Raw genomic sequence first — 19,539 nt, forward strand, 5'->3', positions numbered from 1 at the left:
TAACCCGGAGTTGGTACATTAGGGAAATCCCAGAAATCGCTGACAGCCTATAGCAACAATTTAAATTTGCGCGCCAAATTTAAACATTAATTATAAATAAAAATTTTTAAAACTAAAATTCAATTTTTTAAAATACTTTTTTTAATTGCTAATTGATTTTTTTCTTATAAGAAGAAAAATAAAAAAAAAAATAATTTTTAAATAACATCAAATTTTATTTATTTTTATAAAGTATTTAATCCACAGTATAAAATATATTACAATATATTCATTTATAGCAATAATAATAATTAATAATATATCTTCCTTATTTTTAATCAGATTTACGACAAAATTTTTACATTTATATAGAATTTACATCAAGCTAATATATTTTCACTCTTAACTATAAATTTAAATTCAAAATACCTTCAAAGATTTATTATAGAATTATTTGTTCACTCAAATTGGCTTTATCTATTTATAACGCTATTCTTCTCTTTTATCTATGTCTTTTTACAGTTACTTCAATAAAAAAAAAAAAAAATTTCATAATAATATTTAATAAATAAAATTTTGTTCTTCAAGTCTTATTATTAAAAAAAAAAAAAAAAAAATAATTACTTCAGTCGAATTATTTGGCCAGTTTTTTTTTTTTTTTTTCATTCACTTATTTGATTCCAATAAATAATACCCATTAATTAATAAAATCGCTGTAAAACTTTCGATGTAATCACCAGTGTTTAAATTCATGTGATGTTTTTTTTTTTTTGACTCTGTTAACAATATTGCAATCATAATTAAAGCATGCTTTATAAAATTTCTTCTATAAAATTGTCTATCAAATTTAAGTAAATAAATTTTTTTTCTATAAAAAGAATTTAGCAGCGAATTTTAAAAACTGAAACAATATTAACTCTATCAAATATTTTTAATAGTAAAAATAAAGCATAAATTAACCCTAATCACTCGGGTCAAAATTTTTGCCGCAATTTTAAAATAAACGATTCAAATTTTTAATATTACAGGGAAAATATTGGTCCTAGAGAAAATTTTTGCCGTAATATAAAAAATTATGAATCATATTGAATTAGCAGCAAAAAATTTCGGCTCTATTAACTCTATAAAAAGCTTAAAAAAATAATTTATAAAATAAATAATAAAACTTATAAAGAAACATCAGAATACTTAGGAAATTCCGCGGTAGCAATACGATTTTCAACTTTAAAACTAGGAAACAATCCAGTAATACCAGTGCGTAAATTTCTTCCCTTGGAAAATCCGTCCCAGTGATTGCCATGAACCTCAACTTTATCACCAACTTTCAATTCTATTTCTTCGGTGCGTCTGGGTACATGATCAAGGATCGCGATAGCGGGATTAGGATTTTGCCCGCCGTAATAATAAACGTCATCAAGCGAAGTGAATTTATCATGAGCATCAACATGATATGTCTGCATTAATTCATAAGCAACGCGACAAACCTGTGAGCTGAAGGTACAAACGAGGTGGTCTGACAGAGAGAGCAGATGAATGTCAATAATAATTCCATGCAGAGAAGTGTCGGAATATCGCTTGGACACAGAAGCTGTTTCAGCGATAGCAGGATCTCCAATAACTTCGTACCTAGGATACCGAGTCCTTGCAGCAGTTATCACTTTGGGGTCATCGCTGGCGATGAAGACGCGCTTGATTGCGGGCTCGTTCTCCATTTGCTCGTAGTACTGGTCAACTTTCACCATGTACTCGTCTAGGTCGTGGTAAGCCGCCTCGGTCCCGACTTTATCGGTTCTTCGAACGTGAATCCCTACGATTGGTTTTATAAAGCCTATTTTCTCTTTCTTGGCGTCGATTATCTTCTGCATGCCCTCCTTGGGTCGCATCAGGAACTTGAGCACCTGGCCGACCCACCAGACCAACGGGTTCCCGTGCAGCCGCTCGATTCGTGGGGCCAAGTCCAATGGTATGCTCGGAGGCTGGTACTTTGGCTTCGGGTAGACGTTGTCCACTATTGGCAGAGATACCACCTGCTTAGATCCGTCTCCGGGCCAGTTTGCGTGGGATAAACCGCTCGGAGAGGTACAGCTTTCGCTGAGAGGCTTGAATACTGACTCCCAGCCGTCTTTTTGGTAACGCCAGCCCTTTGATTTTAGGATTAGTGTGCGCTCAGTCCCGTAGGCTACTAAAAAACAGTAGGTCAGATGATGAATCTGGAAAAAAATTTTTTTTTTATTTAAAATATTATTTATTAATGATACTGACAATTGTCATTTTTTTTTTATTTTTATGAAAAGTTAATTATAATAAAAAAAATACAACTATGGTAGTTCAGGTTTATACAGATCAATATTACATTACGGAAAGAAGACGATGACACTGGATATCATCCTAAATTATACTGAATGAAAAATTTTTTTAGATAGTAGCTAGTATAATCCAGATTACAATGAGTATAATCCAGATTATAATGAGTATAATCCGGATTATAATGAATATAATCCAGATTATAATGAGTATGATCCAGATTATAGTGAGTATAATCCATATATCACGCAGTATAATCTAGATTTTTCTAGCTACTATCTGAAATTTTTTTTACCACAGATATCACTGAGTACAATCTGGGATGATATCCAGTGTCATCTTATTCTTTCCGTGTAACAGCTAAAAAAAAATCATTATACTTGTAAAAAAAAAAAAAAAAAAAAAATATATTTTCATACTACTTAATTAAAAAACTTCTTAAAAAATTATTTAAAAATCCCTTCGTTGGCATGAGTGCGTAAAATTCTGTAATTAAAAATCCATTAAATAAAAAAAATGACCGACTATTATTTAATAAAAAAAATGTATCTGCTGATCCTTGAAATTATTTAAAAGATAATAATTAAATAAAAAAAAATATTATTTACCTGACAGCCAAAGCCACATCCTTTATTCAAATTACAAGTCAATTTTTTAGCGCTGTTGCAATCACTAGGATTCTGCAAGTACAAAAACCGCTTCTGTACTAGATCCGACAAATCTTGGGACTCTTTTTCCCTCCAGCGCTGATGACCATCAACTTGCTTGAGCTTCTCCAGCTCGTTAATCAGGGCCTTTTTGTGCTCCCAGACGTTTTTAATCGCATCGTCAATGTCCTTCTCTCGCTTATCCAGAGGAAAATCCTCAGCGTATTTTTTAACTTTTTTAAACTGGGCTTCTACATAGTACCACAGCTCCTGGACATCATTTTTAATCCTACGCCTCAAATGCTCGTGCTCTAAAATTGGGCTATTATTTACATTAGTTATAGCTTTTAAATTATCACTAATAATATCACTCTTATAATTATTAGACATAATAATATTGGCAAATGCTTCATTTTGTTTTTTTAAAATTTCAAACTCCTCGACCATCGAGGATAATTTTTCAAAATTTTCCTTGTCTTTAGCTATTACTTCTTCGTTTTCTTGGGAAGAATTGTTCCGTAAAACATGCGATACGGATATTATTAGTATTATTAGCCATATTGCTAATAATATAAGGCCTATTTTGCCTAACCAGTTGGGTCTTCCTTTCCAAAATGCCATAACAATTATTATTAATCACATATAATCATTATTTTTATTTGGCACCAAATTTTCTGAAATTAAAAAAAATTTTTTTTAATTATTATTTTTTTAAACTTAACAACTATTAATTAGTACAAAAATAATTACATTAAATTCAACAGTCACTTGACAATTTTTTAATTTTATTTAACAAACAAATTTGTTTCAAAAAATAAAATAAATAAAAGCTCTCAAATTTTTTTTTGCTATAATTTGTTTTTTAAAAAAATGATCAAGTAATTGCTTAATTAATTTTCTTACAAAAATAACATTAATGTTAAAAATTTTTTTAATTTATAAAAAAAAATTGAATTTTTTAATTTTTTTAATTTTTACCCGTCAATTTTTTTTTTTTTTTTTTAATTCTAAAAATGATCAAGTAATTGCTTAATTAATTTTCATTTTCAAAAAATTATTTTTAAAAAATTGAATATTTTATTTTTTTTAATTTTTACCTGTCAAATTTTTGTTGCCAAAATTTGTTAAATAATTTTAAAAAATTATGACATTGCTACTGAATTAATTTTCACAAAAAAATAATTGTATCCGGTGATAAAAAATTAACTGTCTAATAAATTATTCTACATATGTCTCTACTATTTAATAGTTGCAATAAAATAATAATAATAAATAATAAAAAGAATTACTTACTTATCAGATACATTGTCGGACTATAAAAAATCAAAGAACCGGGTCAACAATTAAATCAACATTGTAACTAAAGTTAACTTGTATAATAGCAAACAAAATCACGACTATTGTGACGTGGAACAGATTGTTAAATTGATTAGAATTTATAAATAATTCAGTTTCATTTTTCTATTGAGTTTTTACAATAATAATAAATTAAAACTTATAACTGGTGTAAAATTCAAATGCTTTACATTCTTTTTATAATTATTTTCATTGTTGTTTATTACTTTTCTTTGTTTTTTATTTACTTGTTTTACGACCGATAAATGTAATTGAACAAGTATAAAACTAACCTTTCCATTGAGTCAGTACTAACGATACAACTATCATTATTATTATTATTATGATAATTTTTATTATTATTTAATCAACGTTGCAAAGTCTCCACCTTCTAAATATGTTTAGTTGGAGGTTATGTTTGCAATTGTTTCAGTTTCATGTGCTGACAATGTAGAAATCTTAAAAAAAAATAAATACTTTTGCAGTTAGCCAACATTTCTACTTTTTTTTTTTTTTTTTTTTTTTCATTTTTAAATTGGAACAAAAAAATATTTCTTAAAAATTTCACAGTTTTTCAAGTTTTTACAATAATACTGAAATTAGCTCTCAGCTGTATAAAATTATCTAAAAATTTTTTATTGAAAAAATTAACAAAAATTAATTGAAAATTTAATTTAGTAGATATTAAATAATTTAAAGAATTTGTTTAAAAAAAAATTATGGAAAAAAAAAATTAAAAAAAAAAATTGACAGGCAGAAATTTAAAAAAATGAAAAATGCAATATTTTAAAAATAAATTTTTTTGTTAAATTAAATAAAAAAATTGTCAAATGACTGCTAACTTGACATTGGACATTAAATCCGATCATGAATAGTCAATTAAATATATAATATTGAAAAAAAAAAAAAAAAAAAAAAATTAGATACCTGAAATTTTTATTAAAAAATTATCTGCAAATTTTTTGATGAATAAATTATCAATGATATTCAAAATCATTTAATTAGTAGTTTTTAAATATTAGAACCTGTCAAAAAATGAAATTTTAACTTACAGACTTAAAAATTATTTATAATAATAATAATAATTATTATTATTATTACATAAATTAAAATCCTTAAATTAACTAGACATACGAAGTGCTTTGCGGGTGTAATATCTCTGCAAAGCAGCATCAAAGACATCTCCAACCGTCCTCTTTTCCCAAATAGAAACTTTAGGTTTTTCTTCCTTAACAACTTCAACAACTTTCTCCTTTTCAACTTTAACTTGAGATTCTTCAATTTGATCCTTTTTCGAATCATCCCTTACTTTTTCTTCAACAGAATCTTTCTCAACTTTGACAATAAATTCATCTCTTTTTTCTTCAATCTGGGATTCAGCTTCAGCTTCATCTTCAGCATCAGTTTGATCCTGAGCTTCAGCTCTAGGTTTTTTCTTCTCAGACTTCTTGACTTTAGCCTTCGCCTCACTTTCATCTTCAGACTCTTCAACATTCCTATTCCTGTACTGTCGCTTGCGCTTAGCGAAGCTTTTCTTCGGCTCTAGTTTACTATTACCATTTTTTTCAGAACCCGACTCAGAATTAGACTGAGAGCGTTCAGAAGAGTCTGAGTCAACAGAGAGATCTTCATCTCTGTCAATATTAACAGCTGGCTCAGAAATAGAAGCTCGTGGATCAGCAGATTCATCAGCGGTGTCTTTTTCTTCTTTTACTTGTTTCTTGTCGATAGTCTGGGAATATAAGTGACGGTAAAATCCAGAGATATCAGGCTGTTTGGTTACGTCTGCAATAGCTTCCAACCTATCTATCCTGGCTTCATCTTCATGTAACTGCATCATCTTCTCTAAATTACGACGATGAGTTTCTGTAACAAAAACTTCTTTGTCTTTGTACATATCTCCTTCAGCTTCACGCTCCTTTTGCACCTTCCTCTCGATTCTGCACTCGTTTTCTCTTTTTCGTCGCTCAGCAGCTTTTTTTAAATTGTGAATGTACTTGGGTTTCAAGTCTTGTTTTTTAGCACTAACTTCTTTCACTTTTTTAGACGATGTCATGTCATCGTAAATTTCATCGTACTGAAAAATCGTCGGGTCAACCTCCAACGCTCTTTGGACATTTAATTTAGTCTGTTTTTTATTACGATTTTTTTCAGCTTCTGCTTTTATCGTTTTTCCAACCCAATTTGCTCCACTTGCTTCTTCATCGGAATCTTCATCTCCAAAAACGTTCCCGGATTTTGGGGCTGATAGTTCTTTTTTTTGGACATCAAGACCGTACCTGATAAAAAATTTTAATTTAAATTAATTACAATAAAACTGACAGTAACATTTTTTTTAATTTATTTTGAGTAAATTAATTGTTTTTTAAAATAATTAATTTAGAAAAAAATTAAAAAAAAATGCAATTATATTAAAATAATTTTTTAGAAAAAATCCATTTGTTCAAAAAAATTAAAAAATAGTTAAGTGACTGCTAACTTTTATGTCATTAATTTATTTATTAAATAAAAAAAAAAAAACAAAAGAAAGGTTATATGTCTTCTGATTTTATTTGCAATGACAATTAAAAAATTAAAAAACTTACTTTCTGTTATTTGGATTCATTATAACTTAACAATTGATATTCTTCTTTTTAATAATTTCTAAAAGTTAAATTATTGTATTTTTTATTAAATGTCTTGTGATTTTAAAACAATAACAAAGTTTTGATTAAAAATCTAACCATAAAAACAGCTTGTGAACTGATCAGCTGATAACTCCATTTTTTAATTTATCACGAACTTTCTAAAAAAATCGCTAGAGGTCGTTAATATAAAAAGACCAAAAATTTTAAATCTAATAAAATAGAAATTAGATTAAATTTGCTGTCACTTTACAATTTTTAAAAATTTTCTTTAATAAATAAATTATGGTAGAAATTTTAATAAATTAAAAATGCAATTTTTTAGAAATAATTCTTTACAAAAAATTTTTTACTTAAAAAAAATAAAAAAATTGTCAAGTGACAGCTAAATTAAACGTTATAAAATATAAAAGTTATTATTATTATTATTTGATGCTTCTATCATACAGGAATTTTATGTGTGCGAGTGAGTATGGATTACAGACACTTTCAAAGTTAGAACATGCGGCTTGGATGTAAGTATACAAAATGTGTCTGACTGTGTGTAAATCGAATGTACATTAACCTAAATGAGTTTTCACTTTCACGGCATTCGTGTATTAACCAAATTTTTATTGACGCAGATAGTGTCAAACAACTGCAATCTAAAACGAGAATTTCGCACAAATTTTTGTCGATTTGCGCAACAATCAAACTGGGGATCTAATAAGAAATTTCGAGCCGTAAAATTGAACTTTCCTCTCGACATGACTGATCCGAAAATAGAAGAGGTTTTAGCACCGCTAAGAGCTAATGTCAAAGAACAGGTAAAATAACTTTCAATGCTTTAACATATGGACATGTGAGTTTCCACGTGCTATAATTGTTAATTATATTATAACCAGTTTTTAATGTAAACACAAATTTTTACATGCCTGCAAACATGAGCTCAACATTTTTGGATTTGTTATTTTTATGAAAATTTTTTTGTCACAATTTATTTGTTAAAAAATATTCTAAATTTATTAAATATCTAGTAAATAAATTTTCATTATAATTTATTAGTCAAAAAAATTTTTTAGAAATTTCATAGTAATTAAATTACAAGTAAAATAAATTAATAAAAAAATTGTGTAAAAATAAAAAAAAAAAATTCTTTATTAAATCACAAATATTTTTGATTTATTATTTTAATAAAAATTTCTATTTAAAAAACCAAATCAATTTTTTTTAATTTAATTTTAATGATACTAAAATTAGCCGACGTTTAACAATTTTTTTTTTTTTTTTAATTAATTTACAATTAAAAAAAATACTTAAAAAAAAATTACACAGATAATTTAAAAAATTTTCAACTTGTGAAATTTTTTTATAATAATTTTTTCAATAAAATAAATTATAAAAATTGACAAATGTCGGCTAATTTAATTTTAATAAAAATAAAAAGAAAATTTTTACCAAAAAAATAAATTTCTAGGGTGACCTGGTCCGCAAGCTTAAATCCGATGGAGCACCGGAGTTGGACGTGAAAAAGGCAGTAGCAGAATTGAAGCTGCGTAAAAAAATCCTGGAAGAAAAAGAGCTGTCTCTAGCATCAGACGCTCACACATTCGACCGGGCTCGTATGGAAGATCTTCTAAAGCGCCGCTTCTTCTACGACCAATCGTTCGCGATCTACGGAGGAATCACCGGGCAGTATGACTTCGGTCCAATGGGCTGTGCCTTTAAAGCAAATCTGCTGTCCGCCTGGCGCAACTTTTTCGTCCAGAAGGAGAAGATGCTCGAAGTAGAAGGGTCGATCCTGACCCTGGAGCCAGTGCTGAAGGCTTCCGGCCACGTGGACAGATTCGCCGACCTGATGGTGAAAGACGTTAAAAACGGAGAGTGCTTTCGCCTCGACCACCTGATAAAAGCTCACCTGGAAAAAGTAGCTGCTGACAAAAAGACCTCCGAAGAAACCCGAGCAGAGTGTCAGGACATCGTAGTAAAGCTTGACGGTATGACCAAAGACGAGATGGCAGCAGTCGTAAAAAAATTCAACATGAAGTCGCCGTCTACTGGAAACGACCTAACCGAGCCAATAGACTTCAACTTGATGTTCGGAGTCCAGATCGGGCCTTCTGGTACAATAAAAGGATTTTTGCGGCCGGAAACTGCCCAAGGAATTTTCGTAAACTTCAAGCGACTCCTCGAGTTCAATCAAGAGAAGCTTCCGTTCGCTGCGGCGCAAATCGGGAAGGCTTTTCGTAACGAGATTTCTCCTCGCTCCGGGTTGATCAGAGTCCGAGAGTTCACGATGGCTGAAATCGAGCACTTCTGCGACCCAAAGGACAAATCTCACCCGAAATTTGACGCAATAAAAGACACAGAGCTTATTTTGTACTCCGCTTGCAACCAAATGGACGGAAAAAGCGCAGAGGCTCGCACAATAGGCAGCGCTGTTGCATCTGGCCTGGTGGCAAATGAAACTCTGGGGTACTTCCTCGCGAGGATCCAACAGTTCCTTGTTAAAGTCGGAGTCGACCCGAAGAAACTGCGGTTCCGTCAGCACATGAACAACGAGATGGCTCATTATGCCTGCGATTGTTGGGACGCCGAGTGTCTGACCTCCTACGGGTGGATTGAGTGCGTCGGGTGCGCAGACAGATCTGCTTACGACCTGACTCAGCACACCAAGGCCACCGGAGTCAAACTGGTCGCTGAGAAAAAATTGGCGCAGCCTAAAACGATTGATGTCTGCGAAGCTACGCCCAATCGCGGGCTCATCGGCAAGACTCTGAGGAACAAGGCCAAGGAAGTCCTTGAGGTCATTGGGAGCCTGGAAAAAGAGCAGCTGGACCAGCTGGAGAAGACTCTGGAGGCTGAGGGTGAGTATAAAGTCACACTGGCTGATGGCAGCAGTGTCGCTGTCACCAAAGAAATGGTCACGGTCAAAAGGTACCAGAAGGTCGTTCACGTCGAAGAAATCACTCCGTCTGTTATTGAACCTTCTTTCGGGATCGGAAGAATTATGTACGCCATTTTCGAGCAGAATTTCAAGAAGAGAGATGGTGATGAGCAGAGAAATTATATCAGCTTGCCGCCTGTTGTTGCTCCGCTTAAGTGCTCCGTTTTGCCGCTGAGTGGAAACGCGGAATTCGTGCCTTTTGTTAATAAATTGTCGGAAGGCTTGGACGAAGTTGAGGTTTCTTATAAAGTTGATGACTCTTCTGGAAGCATTGGCCGCAGGTATGCTCGTACTGATGAGATCGCTATTCCCTTTGGGATCACTATTGATTTTGATACGCTCAAGACTCCACATACTGCGACGCTAAGGGAACGCGATAGTATGCAGCAGTTGAGGATTCCGCTGGATGATCTCCCCGGGGTCGTCAGAGATCTTGCTAATGGAAAAACTACTTGGCAAGAGGCTCAAGCGAAGTATCCTAAATTTGAGCAGCAAGAATCACATGAAGCTTAAAATTTTTATTGTACGATATTTTTGTATTAGATCATTTTTTAAGCTTTTTTTTTTTGAGCTTTTTGTAAGATTTTTTAATAATAAAAATCGTCGTTTTAATTTAATTGGTTGTATTTAATTTTTTTTTGTATGGATTTAATTGTTAGTTTTTTTATTTTTAAGTCAAAATTTATGAAGATAATTACTGCTTATTTAAAATTTTTTATTTTTAAGATTTTTATTTAATTAAAATTAATGTCAAAAAATTTTTTAAGTGACTAGAGCTTTTACTAAATTCAATATTTAAAAGAAAATATTTTCTAACTAAATATTGACTCCTGTAACCATAAGAAATTGGATCAAAATTAAGTTAGCCGACATCTAAAAATTTTTAGAATTTTTTTTATTGAAAAAATGATTACAAAAAAAATTTTTTTTAAATTTCATTTGTAAAAAACTTTAAAAACTGTCTGTGAAATTTTTAAAAAATATTTTTTAATATTAACTAATAAAATTAGCAGATACTTGACAATTTTTTTTTTTTCCTGAAAAATAAACTACTTCTAGAAAATTAATTTTAAAAAATTGTATTTTTAATTTTTTAAAAATTTTAAAGATCAAATTTTTTAAATAAATTGAATTTAAAAATTTTTTAATCATTTCCCGTGACTTTAACATTTTGATCATGTCAGACAGTGTTAATAGCCGTTCCGTATTTTGAACACATTGTTTACATTTTTTATTCAAGTTGCATGCGGCTCAAGTGTTGTTTTGTTTATTATTACAGCAATAAAAAAATTAACAGTTGTTATTTATTGTATAATTTAATAAAAGGTACGTAATTATTTTTTTAATCAATTTAAATATTTTAAGAAAGTGTCAAAATAATAAATAATACTGTAAGTGTTTGACAATTTAAAATAGTCGGTAATCTAAAAATGAATTTTAAGTATCCTAAATTTTTTTCATAATAATTTGATTGATCCAAAAAAAAAAATTTCTAATATTTGTCAACTTCTATGACATAAAAATTTTTTTTTTTCATCAATTAAATTACAAGTATAAAAATACTTTTAAAAAATTGCACGTATAATTTTAAAAATTTTATATTTCAATTTTTTTTATTTCAAGTAACAATTTTTTAATTTAATAAATTATAAAATTTTTAATTTTCTATTAATTAGATGGCTATGAATGCAGATATATCAAAAAAGATAATAAAATTCGAAAAATTCATAAATGAAGTATTAAAGAGTGACCTGAAGAAATTTGAAGAAAAATTGGATGTCAAAAACACTGAGCTCGCAGAATTCATCCAGCTGAAAAGTGTCATCACGACGTTAAAAAATACCGAGTGCAATGAAAGTGGATTCAAGACCCAGGTTGATTTAGGAAACAATTTTTTTATACAAGCTACTGTTGAAGATGCCTCTAAAATTTTCCTCGACGTCGGCTTGGGTTATTACGTGGAGTTCAACTTGGATGAAGCTGTGGTGCTTATTAATGTCAGGGTCAAGTTGCTGGAGATGCAAATTAGTAACTTGCGTAAAGAAATCTCTAAAACTAATGCTCATATTAAGTTACTGTTGATGGGCATGAGAAATTTGCAAGGTTTCAAATAACATTCAGGGACCTATTTTCATCTCATCTCTTGTAAATAAATTAATTCTAACAATATATTATATCTGCGATTAATTAAGCAATCATTACTCTTATTTTAATGTAAATGAAATTTATATTTTGTTTTGTAAAAAATAAATTATCAAAAATTATTTAGAAAATTTACTTAGTTAAGAATTTTAAATAATTAAACAAAAGCTATCCTGTAAAATAAAAAAAAAAAAAATGCATTGAAATAAGCAGATAAATGACAATTTTTTGAATTTTTATAACAAATATATTATTATAAAAAAAAAAATGGTTTTTAAAATTCGCGTAAAATTTTTTTTTTCATTACAATTAAATTGTTACAAAAATCTACAAAATTGTAAGATGTCTGTTTGATTTAAGAACGTCAATATTTAACAAAGTACAGTGCAATTTAACAAATATCTCGTTAACTATTGACATTTTTAAAGATATAAGCTCATCCCGATGTTACGCTCATCAAGACCTTTCATTTGAGTACCCACATCAATTTTCCATATATATATATGTATATATGAAAAATATATAAAAAATGCATGTGAGTCCTCAAATGAAAGCTTTTGATGAGTGTAACATCGAGATGAACTTATATCTTTAAAAACGTCAATAGATAAAAAATTACAGTGCAATTTAACAAAAGTAATTATTTAATAAAGCAAAATTTTATTTATTTTTTATAGTTCACAAGTCACGGCAGTCCCATAGTGACTGCACGGATAACTAGTGATTATAAAGTTGGTAAAAAAAAATTTTTAATTATATTATTAATGAAAATTCAGAAAATATAAATTTTAATACTAAAAGCATTGAACCGTTGTCATAGTAAGCGCACGACCCGGTAAGTACAACACTGACCGGGTATAAATCTTTTAATGGTGCGCCCCAGAAAAGTTTTACTTCGGGATAGGGCTTTGTCCCTCAGGAGGGGGACGGCAATCATTATAAACCAGTAGCTTAATTTTGTACTAGGTCTAACGACTTGAGGTGTGGTCACCTAACGATAATGGGCGGTAGGGGTACCTTTTGCCTACCCTCTAATGTCAGCGACGAGCCTTTAGCCCTCCAAATTGACGCGCTAGAGAACCCACAGTACTTTTGTACAAATTGTTATATATTAAAACTACTCTATTGACGAGCACATACGAGAATTTTTGATTGTAACGCCATCTATATTTCTTTCTGTATAACTAGAAAAATACCAAAATTTGAATTTGGGTTTTGAATGCTAGCTTTGAAATAGAAAAAATTTTTATTTCATAATTATAATTTATTAAATTAATTATTTCATCATTATAATTTATTAAATTAATTATTTCATAATTATAATTTAAATTATAAAAATTGTTTATAAATTTTTTGATCAATTTATTTGTCAAATAAAATTTTTCCTAGTTATAGTTTCTTTGAAAAATATAATTTTAACTGTAAAGTTATAAAAATTAAAAATGAAACTAAAATTGGCAAACATTTTTAAAAATTATTTAAATTTTTGTAATAAATTTAATTATTATAAAAAAAAAATTTTTTTTTTAATTTGCACTAGGAATTTTTTTTCATTGTAATTAAATTTTTATAAAAATCTAAAAAATTGTAAAATATCTGTTTGATTTCAAAATTATAAATTTAAATATGTATCGTTTACATAATAAATTTTTTAATTTAAATTAGCAGATATATCTGTCGATTTTTTTTTCATTGAAAAAATTTTACATGTAAAAATTTGAAAAATCTACAAGTGCAATTTTTAAAAAATATTTTTTGACGTAATAACGTCTAATAAATTGATTAACACCGGCAACAATTAAATGTTTGAATATTTTTCTGTATAACTTATTTTTCGTGAATATTTAAACAAATTAGTTCAATTATATTTGCAAAAACTGTGAACAATATTTGAACATTAAAAATTAATTTTTTTAACCAGTTCTAAAAATATTTATGTCAAATTATTATTATTATTGATAATATTAATAATTAATATTAATTATAAATAAATTAATTAATAATAACTAAAAGCGATAAATTAATAAAAAATAATAAAATAATTAATATTAATTCAAAAATATAAATTTCAAAAATCTGCTCTCGGAATTTTTTTTTTTTGACGTCTTAAATTTTATTTTTTTATATTTTTTCAATATAAAAAAATTATAAAAATTTTTAAAAGACACAGTTGATATTTAAGAAAACTTAAAAATTTCTTATCAATAGCAGATAATAAAAACAAACTAACCTCAAAAACCAGCTCCGCTTTTCAACAGCTCTTGTGACCAATGGTTTTTTTTTTTTGTTAAAATAAATAAATTTGATTGATATAAATAAAAAATTAATGTGCTGATCTGTGGTAAAAATATGAAAATTAACTAATCAAGTATTGATAATTTTTGTTTTACTTGTCAAGAATATTTTTACCAAGTAAAGTGACAATGTTGGGTCGTTCTATCAGAATATCATCCGGTAAAAGAAAAATAATTCTTTAATTTTGTTGATTAATTAAATTAAATTATTATCACAACATTTTATTGATGAGTAAAATTTTATTTCAGCTCTGAGTTTTAAACTCCTGCGACCATTTTCGCGTGTGAAAAATTTTTCAACGCAAACTGAACCTCTTCCCAGTCAAAGTGAATCTGAGCCTCTTAATCCGAATGGTACAGTAATTTTTTAAAATTGACAATATAAATAAATTATATTCAGAATTTTTTTTTTTTTTTTTTTAATAATGCTGAAGTTAACTGTCAGCTGTCAATTGAAAAAATTTTAATAACAAATCAATTACAATAAAAAAAAATTTTCGCTTGTAATTTTTATTGATTTTTACATGTGGAATTTTTTTATTTAATTTTTTTATAATAATTGCATTATTATAAAATTTTAAAATAATATTTAATGTCTGCCAACTTCAGTGTCATTATTTTTATTACAAAAATATTTTCGTTATAAAAAATTTTGGACCTTAATTATTTCATTTAAATTTATAATTTTTTTTTATTAATTTTTTTTTTTTTTTTTTAGATCCACCATTAATAGATCCACTAAAGCACCCAGACTTTTTCGGAGTCCATCAGCTGTTTACCGTAAAAGATTTATTTGACGCGCGAGTTCACTACGGTCATAAAATCGGGTCTCTAGATGACCGTATGAAGCCTTTCATCTTCGGATCGCGACTCGGCCACCTAATATTCGACCTGGACAAGACAGCAGTGCTGTTACGAGAAGCCCTGAACTTCACAGCACACATTGCATTTCGCAAAGGAGTTATTCTGTTTGTCTGTCGTAACCCGCAAGTGACGCACTTGGTGGATAAAACTGCCCTCGAGTGCAAGGAATTCGCTCACACTCGCTTCTGGCTTGACGGAATCTTCACCGACTCCACCAAGAAGTTCAAAGCAGTGACGCGGCTCCCAGATCTGGTCATCCTGATCAACACCCTCAACGACGTTCTTAGTCAGAGCAACGCAGTTCGGGACAGCGCCAAGATGTGCATCCCCACTGTGGGAATCGTCGACACCAATTGCAATCCTAATTTAGTGACTTATCCAGTCCCGGGTAACGATGACACTCCAGTTGCCGTCGAGCTTTACTGTAAATTATTCAAAGAAGCTATCATGCGCGGCAAAAGCGCGCGCGATAAATTGACTCATCTCGACGAATAATGTAGCTTTTATTTTATTTTTTATTAATGTATATAAGCTATAAGTATATAAAAATAATAACGAGTAATTATTGTATAGACAATATTATTGATTATTTTTTTTTTTTTTTTTTTTTTTTTTTTTTTAGTTACTCTATTTTGTATTTACTGTCACTTTGTTGTCACGGAGACGTTGGAAAAATTTCGGTCCTAATTTTGTTAATATCCTGAAATTTATTTAATCAAATAAATTAGTACAATTATATTGTAAAAAAAAATTTTAATTAAAATGTAAATTTTGTTTTTTTAAGTTTCAAGATCTAAAGCTAGAATATTTTTTAAAATTATATTTAAAAAAAAAAACTTACAATTCAGCTACATTTGGATAGTATCTGCTCAAGTAAGTAAGCTGCAATGCACCAGCTTTGGAAATCCAGCACTCATGGAGACGATTAGCAATAGCTATCGCCATCAAATACCCACATCGTTCAGGAGTCACTTTATTCGATGCATTTACATCTGTTTTTTCACCAAACTCTTCTCCGTGAGCCTCAGTGAAACTGTGAGATAAAAATGGTGTGCTTATTGCTCCGGGACATACTATTGTTATCGGTATATTCGGGTTCATTTTTTCGCTTCTCAGACTCTCGAAGTAACCCTGAAAAATTATCATTTGCATTAATAAATTCTTATTATTATACCAATAGTAATACTCAAGTTTTACCAACATGTAAAGCATGTTTAGATCCCGTGTAAGATCCAGAAAATGGAACTCCTAAAATACCAGCTAAGCTTGAAGTTACAACTAAGTGTCCAGATCCAACTTCTGCAAAGTAGCGATAAGCTAATCGGGTTAAATTTATTGCTGAAAATACATTCAAGTCAAATAAATCTTTGTCTACTTTTATGTCAATTTTTTCCCAAGTGGCTCTTTGTGATCTTCCTGCATTGTTCACCAAAATATCCAACTGTAAACAATTATCTATATTATTAAGAGAATAAAAAAAATTATGTGACCAGAATAGTCATATAATAAAATCGTTTTTTTTTTTTTTTAGTGAAATTTAGTGTATCTCTAGATACACAATTACGAAATGACCTTGTATCTTGAGAACTATTGACATTTTTAAAGATATAAGCTCATCCTGACGTTACACTCATCAAGACCTTTCATTTGAGTACCCACATCAATTTTTCATATATTTATATATATTATATATATGTATATATGAAAAATATATGAAAATGCATGTGGGTACTCAAATGAAAGCTCTTGATGAGTGTAACATCGGGATGAGCTTATATCTTTAAAAACGTCAATATTTAAGAAAGTACAGTACAATTTAACAAAAGTCATTATTTAGTAAAGCAAAATTTTATTGATTTATAGATCACAAGTCACATATTTCTAATTAAACAAACTTAAAAAAAAAAATAAAAATTTTGATTTTCTATAATTTTGGATAAATTTCCAATTTGTGATTTATTAAAAAAAAAAAAATAATTGATATAAATACCTTGCCGAATTTTTTAATAGTATAACCTAAAGACTTTTCATGGCTGTCATAATCGCAAACGTCAAATTTAAAAACTTCAACATCACTATCTTGCAAACTTGGATTTATTTTCAAGCATTGTTGCTTAACTCTTATCAGCTCTTCTTCTCGACGTGCTGATAATATTAATTTACAATTAACTTTTGCAAGTTCATATGCTAGATGTTCTCCAATTCCACTTGAGGAGCCGGTGATCCAAACAACTTTTCCGCTTAATACATCTGCAAATTTATTATATTATCAATTATTTAATTACTAATCAATATATAAATATGTTATTAAACATAATTGACAGCAGTCAATTTTTTTTTAGCTATTTACAATAATAAAAATAATATATATATATATTTTTTTTTTTTTTTAAATACTTACATATTGGCTGGCCGAATTTTTCTTTTAAGTACAATCGCACATCGCAGTCGATAAACCAAGGAAATATTATGTAAAAAAGATAATAAATAATCGTTATTGTTCCCACTAATTCGCACCACATATTTGTGAGGTTTTACACGTCGTTAAAATTTGAAAAAAAAAAACTGCGCACTGTGTATTAATTTTTAATTGCAGATTGTATAATAAGTGCGGCAGAATTTCGAAGTGTACAATGTACTTTGAACTTAAATGAGCGCAACATGTAATACTAACATAATAAAATTAATACTAGATGATAAAATTATGAATTATGAATTATAAATAAATTTAAATATATTTACCATTTCAAAATGTGATAAAATAAAATGATTTTTAATTGCTTTGAAAAAAAAAAAAAATTGCAATGTAAGTTTTTAAATTCGATAAAAATTTTTCTTGTTTTTAAATAAATTTATTTATTAAATGAAAATTAATTTGATTATTTTAATAATTTTTATATCAAGTAAATTATTGCAAAAAAAAATTGATAGGTAGAAATTTAAAAAAATTTTTAATTTTTAAAAACAATTTTTTTGAACAAATTTGTTTAAGTAAAATTTAAAAATTTTTAAATGGTCAAGTGGCTGCTAACGAGACAATTTATTTTTTACAGTTTTTCAGAGAAAAGTCCGAAAAATTTTTACAAGGGAATGAAAAAAAAAAAAAAAAAAAAAAACATATTTTAAATAAATTTTTCTATAATTAAAATTTTTTAATTTATTTTTAATAAGTAATCATTTAATTGTAGCTTACAATAAGACAGATATTTTCACAAACCCATCAGGTAAAAATTAATTATTCTTTTTAAAGATAAATTTTAAATAAAATTTGTTTTTTAGTTAACCATATAACCGCACAAAATCAAGCAGGTAGTTGCAAATAATTTATTAATAAAAATTTTTTTAAATATTACTAATAATTTATAAAAAAAAGTTTTCATCAAATATTAATTTACTGTCTAAAAAGTTGAAAATTTAGAGGACATTGCTGCAGGTAACTAATTAAGATTGAAAGTTAATTTAAATTAAATAGAACTAACCAATTAGTTAATTTTCCGTAGAGTTAGGTATATCAGATTCAATACAAAGTGCAGCTGAGGTTCCCGGTAAATACTATAACAAAAAAAAAAAATAAATAAAATATTTTAATGTAATTATTTTAATACAAACAATATTTTTCATGCCAAGTATTGGAGGCTTCAGAAGCCCCAGGTTATAAGAATAAAAAATAAAAATAATTATTTTTATTTAAAGGAAATAAATTAATTAAAAATTTTTCTTCAGCAAGCAAACTGATAGATGCTATCCCAGGTAAAATTTAAATTGTTATAGTTTTTTTTTGAATTAAAAAAATTTTTTTTAATTTTTAGATGTCGGCTGGTCTTAATTAACTTTCATAAAAATTTGGCATAACATCAAAAGCATTCTCATCCCGGCAGTTAAGCCAGCGATGAGAATGAGACGTCGATTACTCATGACAGACGCAGATTTATTTGACCCTTGCTTTGAGCTAACCGTTTCTGTCTTCTCTGCCGTCACCCTCAACCAGTAATGAAGTTGCATTACACTTCCCAGAAGAGGAACATCTGCCCGTCGAAGATGGCTGTAAGATACCTGATCCCTCTCTACAAAGAACACTCCAGCTTGCGGTGTTGTGCCGTCATCGAAATCGAAGCAAGTGCGACTGGCGGATAGTCGTCTTTACTTGGCCTCAATGACGGAGCCAGAAAGTCTTAATTAAGCAGTGAGAAGATTATGTCCCTCAGGTAAGGGGACATCCCAAAGTCATCCAACCCGTACGCATAGCGATGGGATCAGAGACTGTGGAAAGCCACCATATTCTCCGACGAGCCTTTAGGCCTCCAACATGACTTTGTTGGAGAACCCGAAAGACAGCTAATGCGAATTGTTATATATTGAAACTACTCTATTAATGAACGCTTGTGAGAATCGTCGATTGTCACGCCATCTTGATTTCGTGCTAC

General features: G+C 28.8%; 6 protein-coding genes and 1 long non-coding RNA gene across 7 annotated transcripts; 4 read left to right on the forward strand and 3 right to left on the reverse strand.

Moving 5' to 3' along the window:
- Positions 1-579: 579 nt before the first annotated feature.
- Positions 580-4,799, reverse strand: Fuct6 (alpha-(1,6)-fucosyltransferase 8). The gene is made up of 3 exons (XM_074253309.1): positions 4,224-4,799; positions 2,892-3,604; positions 580-2,189 (listed from the first exon to the last, which is right to left on the reverse strand). Exons 2-3 carry the CDS (start codon positions 3,549-3,551, stop codon positions 1,146-1,148), a joined length of 1,704 nt encoding a protein of 567 aa, XP_074109410.1. The 5' UTR covers positions 3,552-3,604; positions 4,224-4,799; the 3' UTR covers positions 580-1,145.
- Positions 4,800-5,192: 393 nt separating this feature from the next.
- Positions 5,193-6,987, reverse strand: LOC141534463 (uncharacterized). Its single transcript, XM_074253825.1, has 2 exons — positions 6,851-6,987; positions 5,193-6,544 (listed from the first exon to the last, which is right to left on the reverse strand). Exons 1-2 carry the CDS (start codon positions 6,868-6,870, stop codon positions 5,386-5,388), a joined length of 1,179 nt encoding a protein of 392 aa, XP_074109926.1. The 5' UTR covers positions 6,871-6,987; the 3' UTR covers positions 5,193-5,385.
- Positions 6,988-7,436: 449 nt separating this feature from the next.
- Positions 7,437-10,432, forward strand: Glyrs (glycine--tRNA ligase). Its single transcript, XM_074254578.1, has 2 exons — positions 7,437-7,695; positions 8,346-10,432. The coding sequence occupies exons 1-2, from the start codon at positions 7,459-7,461 to the stop codon at positions 10,326-10,328; spliced, it is 2,220 nt and encodes a 739-aa protein (XP_074110679.1). The 5' UTR covers positions 7,437-7,458; the 3' UTR covers positions 10,329-10,432.
- A 590-nt stretch (positions 10,433-11,022) lies between these two features.
- Positions 11,023-12,088, forward strand: Uxt (Uxt prefoldin-like subunit). The gene is made up of 2 exons (XM_074253999.1): positions 11,023-11,141; positions 11,492-12,088. The coding sequence occupies exon 2, from the start codon at positions 11,492-11,494 to the stop codon at positions 11,927-11,929; it is 438 nt and encodes a 145-aa protein (XP_074110100.1). The 5' UTR covers positions 11,023-11,141; the 3' UTR covers positions 11,930-12,088.
- Positions 12,089-14,189: 2,101 nt separating this feature from the next.
- Positions 14,190-15,692, forward strand: Mrps2 (mitochondrial ribosomal protein S2). The gene is made up of 3 exons (XM_074254011.1): positions 14,190-14,411; positions 14,501-14,605; positions 14,970-15,692. Exons 1-3 carry the CDS (start codon positions 14,381-14,383, stop codon positions 15,608-15,610), a joined length of 777 nt encoding a protein of 258 aa, XP_074110112.1. The 5' UTR covers positions 14,190-14,380; the 3' UTR covers positions 15,611-15,692.
- A 2-nt stretch (positions 15,693-15,694) lies between these two features.
- On the reverse strand, positions 15,695-17,712 carry LOC141534576 (dehydrogenase/reductase SDR family member 7). Its single transcript, XM_074254010.1, has 5 exons — positions 17,517-17,712; positions 17,106-17,365; positions 16,317-16,556; positions 15,957-16,246; positions 15,695-15,815 (listed from the first exon to the last, which is right to left on the reverse strand). The coding sequence occupies exons 1-5, from the start codon at positions 17,635-17,637 to the stop codon at positions 15,743-15,745; spliced, it is 984 nt and encodes a 327-aa protein (XP_074110111.1). The 5' UTR covers positions 17,638-17,712; the 3' UTR covers positions 15,695-15,742.
- A 706-nt stretch (positions 17,713-18,418) lies between these two features.
- LOC141534580 (uncharacterized) lies at positions 18,419-19,450 on the forward strand. The gene is made up of 3 exons (XR_012480440.1): positions 18,419-18,660; positions 18,743-18,766; positions 18,839-19,450. It is a non-coding gene; the product is annotated as an uncharacterized LOC141534580 (long non-coding RNA).
- Positions 19,451-19,539: the final 89 nt, after the last annotated feature.

This window comes from Cotesia typhae, unplaced genomic scaffold (genome assembly GCF_013202065.1).
Source record: "Cotesia typhae breed Kobodo isofemale line unplaced genomic scaffold, CoteBio_Ctyphae scaffold_13, whole genome shotgun sequence".
Taxonomy (NCBI): Eukaryota; Metazoa; Arthropoda; class Insecta; order Hymenoptera; family Braconidae; genus Cotesia; species Cotesia typhae.